Source organism: Pundamilia nyererei, unplaced genomic scaffold (assembly GCF_000239375.1).
Source record: "Pundamilia nyererei isolate P.nyererei 1_Seehausen unplaced genomic scaffold, PunNye1.0 scaffold00002, whole genome shotgun sequence".
Taxonomy (NCBI): domain Eukaryota; kingdom Metazoa; phylum Chordata; class Actinopteri; order Cichliformes; family Cichlidae; genus Pundamilia; species Pundamilia nyererei.
Window position 1 is genome coordinate 3,315,846 of NW_005187403.1, and position 12,071 is coordinate 3,327,916.

At 38.2% G+C, this 12,071-nt stretch overlaps 1 protein-coding gene across 1 annotated transcript in view; it reads left to right on the forward strand.

Moving 5' to 3' along the window:
* The window catches only part of tnpo1 (transportin 1), a 22,397-nt gene extending 11,800 nt beyond the window's left edge, over nucleotides 1-10,597 (forward strand). Inside the window, exons 9-25 of the mRNA XM_005720174.1 lie at nucleotides 506-624; nucleotides 929-989; nucleotides 1,211-1,382; nucleotides 1,707-1,859; nucleotides 1,959-2,184; nucleotides 2,374-2,545; nucleotides 2,729-2,815; nucleotides 2,905-3,012; nucleotides 3,354-3,512; nucleotides 3,613-3,700; nucleotides 3,785-3,883; nucleotides 3,966-4,061; nucleotides 5,951-6,026; nucleotides 7,620-7,719; nucleotides 7,812-7,886; nucleotides 8,120-8,258; nucleotides 8,337-10,597. Coding sequence (XP_005720231.1) covers nucleotides 506-624; nucleotides 929-989; nucleotides 1,211-1,382; nucleotides 1,707-1,859; nucleotides 1,959-2,184; nucleotides 2,374-2,545; nucleotides 2,729-2,815; nucleotides 2,905-3,012; nucleotides 3,354-3,512; nucleotides 3,613-3,700; nucleotides 3,785-3,883; nucleotides 3,966-4,061; nucleotides 5,951-6,026; nucleotides 7,620-7,719; nucleotides 7,812-7,886; nucleotides 8,120-8,227 — 1,899 coding nt within the window. The 3' untranslated portion in view covers nucleotides 8,228-8,258; nucleotides 8,337-10,597. The remainder of the gene's footprint in view (nucleotides 1-505; nucleotides 625-928; nucleotides 990-1,210; nucleotides 1,383-1,706; nucleotides 1,860-1,958; nucleotides 2,185-2,373; nucleotides 2,546-2,728; nucleotides 2,816-2,904; nucleotides 3,013-3,353; nucleotides 3,513-3,612; nucleotides 3,701-3,784; nucleotides 3,884-3,965; nucleotides 4,062-5,950; nucleotides 6,027-7,619; nucleotides 7,720-7,811; nucleotides 7,887-8,119; nucleotides 8,259-8,336) is intronic.
* The last annotated feature ends 1,474 nt before the right edge of the window (nucleotides 10,598-12,071 follow it).

Here is a 12,071-nt window from a genome sequence, read left to right on the forward strand (position 1 = left end):
TTCATTATAGAAGACAAAGTAACCAGTTACAGTTACTCACATCACTGCTTGATTTAGACTCTTGCAAATCTTTGGCCCTTATAAAACATATATGCAACGTGTACTGAACTCATGAACGTTAAAGATGAGGACAATTCACAGGCACGCACTGATGTACTATAATGTTGTGGTTCGTTTTTAGATCAGCTCATACACTTATATTATCTGTGAGGTAAAAATTATTTCCAAAAGCTGTATAGATGTTTATGATCCTGGTACTATAAGAATTTATGTAGTAAGTTTGATATAGATTGTCTGTTCCCCAACTCCTCTTAGAGGCATTGATCAAACATACACCATGGTCATTATAATAAGACAAGAATGAAATGAACTATTCTCGGAACAGATAGTTGAACCTGCGTCGCAGGTTTTAGATTTGGTTGCATTCCTTCCTTTGGGATGAAATATTCAGATTTGTACATGAAAATGTTTTTGTTTATTTGTATGTTTTGTTTTTTAAATTCAGTACATGCTACAGAGGACTCAGGACCATGACGAGAATGTTGCCTTAGAGGCCTGTGAGTTCTGGCTGACACTGGCCGAGCAGCCGGTGTGTAAGGAAGTGCTGTGTGGCCACCTCTCCCAGTAAGAGAAAACACACACACACACACACACACACAGAGCCAGATGTAATGTACAGACTTATGCTGGTTTTGAAAGTAGCTGATTCATAGCAGCCTTGGCAGCAAGTCAGCGAAGACCTTGTACTAGGGTGTTATTTTTCCTCACCTCACGGTGGCTGATTAAGAGTTGACCTCAGGTTTAACATCTGTCACCAAATTGTCACATTAAACTGTGTCCACAGCAGGGACCAAATGTGAGTAATTGCCTGTGAGTTCTGCCCTAACCTTGCCCTTTGTTCTCATCATTTTTCCCGCCGCTGCTCCAGGCTCACTCCGGTGCTTGTCAACGGGATGAAGTACTCTGAGATTGACATCATTCTGCTCAAGGTCAGTTTGTACTGCCTAATATGTTTACGTGACGGTACAATGATAAACTGCTCCAGGAGTCAAGCTGACATGCAGTTAAGTTGTTTGTGATGTACAAACAAATTAGAGTTGTATACATTTTACAACACAAAATGCATAGCTAATTTCTGGTTTCAGCTGACTGAACTCTCATGCTAATGCCTACACGCTGAAGAATTTTTATACCATACGTTCATTTTCAGGGAGACATTGAAGAGGATGAGGCCATTCCAGACAACGAGCAAGACATCAGACCACGCTTCCATCGCTCCCGCACTGTTGCCCAACAGCATGAGGGTGATGGAATTGAGGATGAGGAGGATGAAGATGACGAACTAGATGATGATGATGATACTATCTCTGACTGGAACCTGCGTGAGTTCAGTGCATATCTAAATTGAACTGTCTAGATTGCTCTGTGATGGTTGTTTCAAAATAATTCATAGTGGCTCTTTATCCATGAACTCCACTGAAAGGAGCCCTGCATTGTCTTGTAGTCCAAACGGCTAATAGAGAAGAGGAAGATCTCATTTTTCTTAGGTTTTATGTAACTTTATAATCAGTAGAACAAACATGCCACATCGTGCACCTTTTTAACAGTCCCAAAAAGCAGATGGTGTACTAATTGTCTTCTGCTTGTTTGTATTATGCTTGTTACATCTGTATGATCTTTGTTTCTGTGTATGTGTGTGCTGTTAGGCAAGTGTTCAGCAGCAGCGCTCGACGTGTTGGCCAACGTGTTCAGGGAAGATCTGTTGATGCACATCCTGCCTCTTCTCAAAGAGCTGCTTTTCCATCCAGAGTGGGTAGTTAAAGAGTCTGGAATCCTAGTGCTGGGGGCTATAGCTGAAGGTAAGAAGGGGGAAATGAAGAGAGGGAGGTCCCTCTTTGAATATAAAATCAGAAGAAGTACCACTTTGAAACAATACTTTTGTTATCCTTTTTCTCCAGGCTGCATGCAAGGAATGATCCCATACCTGCCTGAGCTCATCCCTCATCTCATCCAGTGTTTGTCTGACACGAAAGCCCTGGTGCGTTCTATCACCTGTTGGACACTGAGCCGCTATGCACACTGGGTTGTCAGCCAGCCTCCGGATGTTTACCTGAAGCCTTTAATGACAGAGCTGCTCAAACGCATTTTGGATAGCAACAAGCGTGTGCAGGAGGCTGCTTGCAGGTGAGTGAGATGATAAAGCCATGTCTCTCATTTTACAGCACATTAACTCTGACTTTTTTTCTTTTTTCTTTTTTTTTTTGCATCTGTGTTTCCCACATATTCCCCTGAAGGATTCAGGTGCATCCAAATTTCAGAGTAGTTACTTTCACACATTGCTTTAACCCCCCATTTTTAATCTTTCCCTGCCAGTGCCTTTGCCACTTTGGAGGAGGAGGCTTGTACAGAGCTGGTGCCCTACCTGGCATTCATCCTGGACACACTGGTGTTTGCTTTCAGCAAGTACCAACATAAAAATCTGCTAATTCTTTATGACGCAATAGGAACACTTGCAGATTCAGTGGGCCACCATCTCAATAAACCGGTATGCAAAACAGAAGCATTTGCTGGATTTCACTTCACATTTCTATGCAAATCTAACATTAATACTGCTGTTATCATGTACTTATTTTTGTAAAATATCAAAAAAGCTGTATTTGTTTGAATGTAAAATAGAATACATTGGCAGCCATTGTTATCGGTGCATTCAATGTGTGATATGAATTAGGAGTACATCCAGATGTTGATGCCACCCTTGATCCAGAAATGGAACCAACTAAAAGATGAAGACAAAGATCTTTTCCCTTTGTTAGAAGTGAGTTTCTCATGCACACTTAAAGGTGCCAAATTTTTGCATAATATCCATGATTTTTGTATCTAACCCACAATTCCTACCTTCCTCAGTGTCTGTCATCTGTAGCCACAGCACTGCAGAGTGGCTTCCTGCCCTACTGTGAGCCCGTGTACCAACGCTGTGTCAACCTCGTTCAAAAGACCCTTGCTCAGTCCATGGTGAGAATGTCTAGAATGGACAACTTAAAGACTTTCTGTGCATTTTCTATTATCTATTTATTCAAAATGAAAACATTTAAACCTGCTGGAGACTCTGCGTAGTCAAGTGGAACTCGATGTAAAGCAAAACAACAACAAAAATGGTGATTTTTATTGTGTTTTTTTTAAGTTAACAATCTGTTAGTATTGTTTACAATTTGCTGCACTGGCCCCAAGTGGTAAACAAGGTATTTAGTGGACGTTTAACCACTACCACAGTGGGGTGGATCCATAGATGGAAGCCATATAACTTATTATTTAATATTTATTACTGTTAAATTAAGTCATGTTATATTTTCTAGCTTCATCAGTCCCAACCAGAACAGTATGAGGCCCCTGACAAAGACTTCATGATTGTGGCTTTGGATCTTCTTAGTGGACTGGCAGAAGGATTGGGAGGCACCATTGAGCAGCTGGTGGCTCGTAGCAATATCCTCACCCTCATGTACCAGTGCATGCAGGTAAGGCCCTGTAAAAGTATTTAACATGAAAAAAAACAAACAAACGTAAACTGACTTGCATGTCTCACCTTGTGCTCTCTTTTTTTCTCTAACTGTTCAGGACAAAATGCCAGAAGTTCGTCAGAGTTCATTTGCTCTGCTAGGGGATCTCACCAAGGCTTGTTTCCAGCATGTCAAACCATGCATCGGTACGTTCGGTGTACTTGACTCTGAAGCACCAGTGACAATAAATTCCAAGTAATTTTCTAAGATATTAATTTTCCTCCTTTCAGCTGATTTCATGCCCATACTGGGTACAAATTTAAACCCAGAGTTAATATCAGTGTGCAACAATGCAACATGGGCAATTGGAGAGATATCTATACAAATGGGTGAGTGCCTTTCTTTTAAGACGATGTACAGTGACACATTTAAAATCTGAATTAACTTAAGTTCTTATACCTACACTCTTAGGGCCTGAAATGCAACCATACATTGCGATGGTGCTGCACCAACTGGTGGAGATCATTAACAGGCCCAATACCCCAAAGACACTACTGGAGAACACAGGTACCACTCGGTGGTAGTGCTGAGCCCGTCAGCCAGCCAGGTTGCCACACACACACACACACACAAACACAGAGAGAGGGAGGTGTATACACTTATACACACACTCACTCACTCAGGTCCACTTAGCCAGGATTAACTATACTTATTAGACTGCGTGTCTTTCCCTTTTAATTTCAGCCTTTCCCAAGGTATGAGCCTTACTAGTTTTGCTTGTTTCACCAAAGTATGCTGAATATTTCAGGTATTGATTTGCAGCCTGGCACAGTGGCCTGTAAGTTGAAATAAAATTAAAATGAAGCCTTGAGCAAGCCCTGGTGTGAAATTCTTAACACTCTTCAACTGAGCAAACCGTGTAAGAGCCCTGCCTTGGAATGAACTAATGTCGACTGACTTTGCTCTATGAGGTGAAGTACAATATTGTAATGAAACCAAATGCAAAGCTTACACAGAATTATAGATAGATGACTGCATAGCCTCACATAGTTACTGATCAGCTAAACAACTAATCCCAAATGACACCTAAACTGACTAAAAGTAGGGCACCTAGCTGAGATTATTTTTAGGTTGCACACTCTACTCTTGTTTGAACCAAATGCATTGGAGATTTGAATTGGATGAGTCAAGTGAACATTGCATCAAAATTATGCATGCAAGGGTGAAGTGTGACCTGCCAAAATAAAAGGAAATAAAACTAGGGACTCTATAGATGTGTTCCTGTTTGTTTGCTGTCAGTTTATTTGTTGCTTTTATTTACTGTTCTTTAAATGTGGATGCATATCTGCCAATAGATGTTAAATGTTGTTAAGAATGGCCAATGTTTGATGCAGGATACATGATAATCAATAACCATGTCTTAACAATTGGACCTCATACAACTTCAATTTTTGAAGTATCAGATCATTAACCTTTCCACTAACAGTTTCTTGCATGTTATCGATCTATAAATTGACAACGCCACAGTGAATCAAACCTTAGCAAACATAGCCATGTGTAAATTCCGTTAACGTGGATGTTTCCACGAGAGCCAGCATACCACTGGAACTATTTTTAAACTAGGTCACATAATACCACAGTTTAAGGTGGCTGTAAATTCTCGGCTCGCACAGCGGCACTCTTCAGTTTGCCTCTAATCAGCTGATCCTGCACTGAACTCTACTCTAATGAGCATACCATCTGCTTTCTGCATGTGTCATTGGACTGTTCATAAATGCCTGTTTGTTAATGAGAATGTTGCATAGTTTTGTGTCTTCTTAAACTTAGGTCCTCCCTCCTCTCTGCCTCATAAGAACCTGCTGTGCTGGATACTAGTCTCCCTCCATGTAGTTGGCTTGGAGTAATCTGTCATTTCTTTTCCAAAAGAAAAACAAAACAAAAAACATTTCTGTTTCTTATGAAAATTAACATTTGTGAGTTTAAGGGAGAAATCGCTAAGAGGGGGGAAAAAAATCCCACTGAACTGCTCTTGTTTTACGCCATACATGCTACACCTTTTATTAGCATGTGTCTTGGCACGTACAGTTTCATCAAATTGATCAATTTAAATAGCTTTTTCTTTTTTTCTTTTTTTTTAATCCATGTAATTCCTGGAAGCAGATGCCATTGTTTGCCTTTTCTATGAATGTCCTGTCAGAGTTGTCAATGTGTTCTCCCTTAAACGTGTTGTATGTCTTTTTTTAAGAGTGTCATATTTTTACATTCCTCCCTTTTGACTTGAAGGGGCAGTAATAATCAACGCTAGTGAAATCTTCTGTTTATTATCATACACAGATTCTGTTGATTTCTGTCTCTGAGTTGTTTGTTTTTTCTTTATTTTTTTCTCCTCCCCCCTCCTCATTGCTCATGTCTTGGTTGGCGTTTGGTGGTGTGTAACCGTGATTGCGTTACCTTAGCAATAACAATTGGTCGTCTTGGTTACGTTTGTCCTCAAGAGGTGGCACCCATGCTACAGCAGTTTATAAGACCCTGGTGTGTATTATTCAATCTTTTATTTAATTCATCTTCTCTCTGCTTTCCTCTGATCTTCTCGTCTGTCGCCTGTTCTTCCCTTTTTCTCCCCTGTAGCTCTCCTCCTCTTCCCCTCCTCACTCTCCTTTCTCAAAAGTGTTTTGGGTTTGTTTTTTTGTTTTTTTCAGTTTTTTTTGGGTTGTTTTTTTTTTTTTTTTTCCTATCAGTTTGTAATCATTGCCAACCGTGTGACTAACCCTGTCCTCTTTTAGGTCCTACTTGTGATTTGTTTTTGCCTCAGTAGCACCTTCATGTGTTTTTTATACATTAATTTGTTTAATTTCTAGTTTTTTTTTTTGTCATTGTAAACTGTCGCTAACAACCTAAAAGATGCATGGGATCAGATTTTTCTTTTTTTTTGTCACATGCCTGCTGGTTCAACAACAGAGAAAGGATGCAGTCTTTTAATGAGAAAGAGCATTCTTAAATTCCTTTCTCATTTAGTAGTCACCCAGCTGCATGTGCCTGTCCCAAAACGACCCCAAACCTTCTTTAGTAGATCTTCGAAAACAAAACAAAAAAGTAATGTTATATTCAAGATGAGGTTTTGCTGAACACACTGCTCAAAGACATCAGTGAAGATATTAGAAGAGTTTGAGTTTTAAATATTTTAAAATGCTTGATTTATTTTACTTGAATCTCTTTTGTGTGCATGCTTCATGTGTTGTAAATCGGGAAACAATTTCATATTTAGATAAATGTGCAAAGTGATCAAAAAGTTCTGTGGCTTTAAAAAAACCCAAACAAATCATGGCAAACTTGACCAATCGCCTCTTCAGCATTGCTTCCTAGTGCACCTCTAGAAAGCTTTCAAGAGTTGCTGATCCTTTAAATCATTCCGTTTATGCTCTTTTTCTTTTCTTTTCTTTTTTCACTTGCACACGTGCAATGACTCATAGATCTCCTTGGTGAAATGAAAAAAGTAGGGAAAGTTTTTTTTTTTTTTTTTTTTAAAGAGATATATTTCAGTCATTATCAATTTCTTTTTAAACTCTTCCTGATCAGTCTGAGTGGAGAACCAACAGGCTTACAAAGGTTTTAAGCATCATTGCAACAGTTCCCAGGGACTTATGTGTATGACAGCTGCACCGTGCTTCACTTTACCATACATTACTGTGCAAATGTCAGGAAAATATGCTAGCATTGATTAAAAGTGCAGGTTTGGAGGTGTCAGCAGTGTTACTGGAAGCAGTTCAGAGGCATACGAGGAGAAAACACTGAAGTTGAACCTTGATCAGATGCAAATTGGGAGTGGTTCTTCATTTTTGTGGGTTAGTTGTTGCAGGACATTTTGATCACATTTGAAAAATGTAATTTGTCTTTAGAGTATATGAAGAAAAGGATTGATAATGAAAACACATTTGTGTCAAAGGAGGTAATTGGCTTCATTCAAAGTTGGTATTATAAACATGCATGTCAGTTTAGTAACATGTACTGAATGCATCCGAGTTTCTGTACTAGTTATTCATAGTTGCAGATTTATGCTGGTTTCTGTTGTTGCTCAAGTATTCTTAAGATAAGCGTGGTGTTAAATGTGGCCGTCCCTGTTGTCAGGTGCACCTGTCTGCGAAATATAAGGGACAACGAGGAGAAGGATTCCGCATTCAGAGGAATTTGCACTATGATTAGTGTAAATCCAGGAGGTGTAGTGCAGGTGAGATGCAGTAGAGAGATGACTGTGTGGCCACTTTGTTTTTAATAACTCTGGAAGCTGAAGCATCGCCTTATTTATTTTCTCTGGAACAGGATTTTATATTCTTCTGTGATGCAGTGGCTTCCTGGGTCAATCCAAAGGATGACCTCAGAGACATGTTCTACAAGGTAAAAGCTGAAAAACACTAACAATAAAAATCGCTGAATAAATTCTGTCAGTTTTGCCTGGTTTCAGAATTTGCACTCAGGCTTTAACCCATTTATTGCTTATCAACAGTTATTGCTGCTCCCTAGTGACCAAATTCAGGAATGGCAGCTTTTGCAGTTGACCCTTTAAAATGCACAGCATTTATTTTAAAAAGCACTCCTCAGTATAAACATCTCGTGGTGTTTAATTTCAGATCCTTCATGGGTTTAAGAACCAGGTGGGAGACGACAACTGGAGACGCTTCGCAGATCAGTTTCCAATGCCACTGAAGGAACGGTTGGCAACCTTTTATGGGGTGTAACTGTTTCCACAGCACGTGCCTCATCGTTGGGGTTGGTACCACTCTGAAAATAATTTTTATTATTTAACCCAAAATGTTGTATTCTAATCAGGGTTTTCTCTATATACAGGTCATTCACTATGGGAGACAATATCGGGAACCATCCCAGGGAGCATGTTACCCTTTACTGGGGGGAAGGATCTGCCTGCTGAGGGAAGGGGAAGGGGTGCTGACCCCCCTCCTTGACCTGGTGGATGGGGTGGGAGGGAGATGATAGCTACAGTTCTCAGTGCCCCTATGCACAGACAAAGGGGCAAAAGGGACTGGCAGGACAACCTTATCACTGGAGGAAAATTCATCTAATCATATCTGAATCAGAAATTGTAGTTTGTTGGGGGTTTTTTTTTGTTTGTTTGTTTTTTTGGGGTTTTTTTGCTTTTTCCTCTCCATTTATTCTCCAAACATCTTGTTTTCTGGACTACTGAGAAGAAATGAATGTGGAAAAAATTGAGAAATCTTTACAAAACCCTGTACTTTTTGTTAGACAAGGAGAAATGTAGGTCTTCTGCTCAGATATGCGTTTATAAGAGTAAACGAGAAGTATTATGAAGTAAAGCTGAAGGTTCTTTGAGACACATTTCCTGTAAGTACAGAGATGGTTTAAAGTTCCTACAGAAAAAGCTGTTTTGTCACATGGGAGCACATAGTTTTTGTTTTTTAAATGAGCAGCTTTTCTGAAAATGGGTAGCATGTGTATATCATTGTGGAAAAGCTGTAGTGAAATGTGTTGACAGCTGTTGTTGAGCTTTGATAAGGTTCTTTTTTTTGGGTCTTGTATTTACAGTACTCATGTTTTCTTCTACTGGAGATTTACGGCAATCAGCTGTAATGTAGCATGACGGGCTTTACACACACTGACTTAGAAAAATGTGTAAAATCTTGGCTGTGGCGTGATGTCCGAGTGAATCATTGTTTGGTCTTGTGGCGTGAATGTGACATGGACATCTATCTGCAGGCATATCAAAGCTTTAGATGCTTACTTTATCCTTTTATATTGTCTGAGCCTCGGAAAGGACAAATGAAGGAGAAGCATGCAGGATAACAAGATCCTGTTTGCTGATTATTGTGTCATTGTGTTTTGGACGTAAATATCACAATGGCACAAATACTGTCTCAGTGATTTGTTTTTTTTGCTTTTTTTCTTTTGCTTTTTTTTGTGACTTTGGTTGTCAGAACCATATAAACCATCAAATCAATGTTAACTATGTTAATTTCTCAATGTACTGATGTTTTTGTTACTGGTTGTTGGAATTTTTGTGCTAAAAGCATGATCTTGAGGATGACTTTTTAATGTTTTGGGTGGTTGTCACTGTGGGGTACTTTCATCTTTTGCATGTTGGTGGCCCCTTACACCCCAACTTAAAGTGGGAAGGTTGCAGGAGCTTCAATCAAGTTTTGGTTTTATTTTATTTTTTTTTTATATAGCAACCATTTATGTTCAGCATCACTGTGACTTTTAAAGACTTCACAGTAATCTTGCTAGAGTGTTCTCTTCTTCACCTTTCACCTATAGTTGGATATGTAGATTTTAAATACTGTGAAATTACATGTTGTTGTCTTCTTGTGTTGCAGTGTTATTTTTTTTTTTTTTTTTTTTTTATCTATATGTTTAAGTTGCAGATGGCCTGAATGTATTCCATGATGGATTTTTATTTTATTTTTTTTTTATATTATTGTTTTGTTTAATTTTAATTTTTTACGCCCATCCACTCTTCCTCTGCTGGCCAGAGTAATAATTGCAGTATTTAAATCCTTTGTGATGCACCTAAAATGTACTTACTTACTTACCTACTTACTTAGCAAGTGCTTAAAATGAATGATGTAGCCAAACACTTTAGAATATGACCTGACAGGTCATTGAGCATTGCTGCTAAAATGTGTGGACCGTAATGCATTAAGCATCTTGATCCAATTGGGATATTAGAGTGTAGAAGTAGTTTAATATGTTAGCTCAACTGCCACATTAAGAAATGTATTACTAATCTTAGATTAAACATTTTTTGAGGACATACACGGTGAATGCAGGTTATAATGCATCATGGAATACAGAGGCAAATTACTCGTATGTGTCACATCATTATGTCTTTAGAAGTGATTTTTGTCTTGTCACATTCCAGCTTGCGGCTTGCAAAAATATGAAGTAATCGCAGCTTGACGGGGTGGATGTGCACACACTTCTGTTCTTTCTTCAAAAGATAGTAGTTCTACAAAACACACAACAATCCCAATTACTACTGTGCTATAATTTTGACGTAACTGCTGCTATACATTGTACTTGTTTCACTATATGAATATGTTTTTGTGTTTACCTCAGGTTGTGTTTTTTGTCGTGTGTGTGTGTGTGTGTGTGTGTGTGTGTTTCTGTGTTTGTGTTTCTATTTGGTTTTTTTTGTTTGTTTTTTGTTTGTTTTTTGTTTGTTTTTTGTTTGTTTGTTTTTAATCGATTTCCTCATGTCTCCACCTTTCCACATCTCTTCAAACAAGAAAGATTGGTTTAAAAAGCCACCCATCATCAGTGGGTGTTATTTCACATTAGCATTAATACATACAACACTGCTAGCTGAACAGTGGGATTACAGTTGGAAACCAGGAAGTAGGAACGATTCCTACTTCTACATCCTTATTGTCAAACGTGATTGTTATCAGGCTTAGGTAAATGGTGTAATCTCTGCACAATGCCTTTAATGCAAATACTTTGAGGATTTTTGCTGGGGTTTTGCAATAGAAGTACAGTACACTGTATGTAGAGATGCAGGTGAAAGCTGATTTAAAAGCAATTGCATATGTTGACAACTCTGCAAATATAGGTTTGACTTTATGAAGCTTTATTGAAAAAATTGTATTTTATAAAGCACCCATCAATATTAAGGAATGTCTAGTCAAGGAGCTCTAGTAGTCTAGTTTAATTAGCCTTTAAACTTGATTAGATTATCTGCCTTCATCCTTTTGCTAATGAAAGTGAAAACATCATTCTCATAGACATGTTTTGATTTTCCTTCTTTTTTCTTTTTCTTTTTTTTATAAGCTGCTGAATTTTAAAAATAAGTAATACTTTTGGGGCCACCAAATATTTTGGATCATGCAAAGACTCTATATTGTACTGTAGTAATTTTGTAATATTTGTAAGATGATATAGTGGGTGTGACTGGTTACCATAGCTTGAATCTGTACATTGTTCCAATAAATTGTTTACATTATTGTGGGCCTTTATCATGTATTTTCTCCAAGTCTTTTTTTTTTTTTTTGGCAATGTCACTGGTACTTTATCAGGCTTTGTGAAATTGGAATTACACAAATAGCAGACTCTGTCCACTGTGCCGACTGTAAATGGGCCTTTAAATACAATATTTATTTATTTATAAAGCACTTTAAAACAGCCACAGCAGATGTAAAGTGGTTGTACACAAAAGTGAATAAGTAGAGTGAAAGCAATCATTTACAAAAACAACTATCGTACAACAAAAACAAGTAAGATCAATGTCTCACACTGGGTCGAAGGCCAGGCAGCATACAGGTGTTTAAGACAAGATTTAAAAATTAACAATGTAACTGTCTAACGTGGAAAGACGATTTATTCCAAAACCTAGATGCTTGTTGCCCAACAGATGATTAGTTGCAAAACCTTGAAAAGTGACATACTGCTAAATCTATAAATCAGTTTAAATAAATGTAAAGGCTTATTCATAGACTTGGTGTTGGAAGACCTTTTCTTATGCTTTAAATAAACCACAACCGTAACAAGAGTATTTGCTTTTGCAATATTGGTAGAACGTGTGTTGACTAAACAACCCCACTGGAAAAGGAC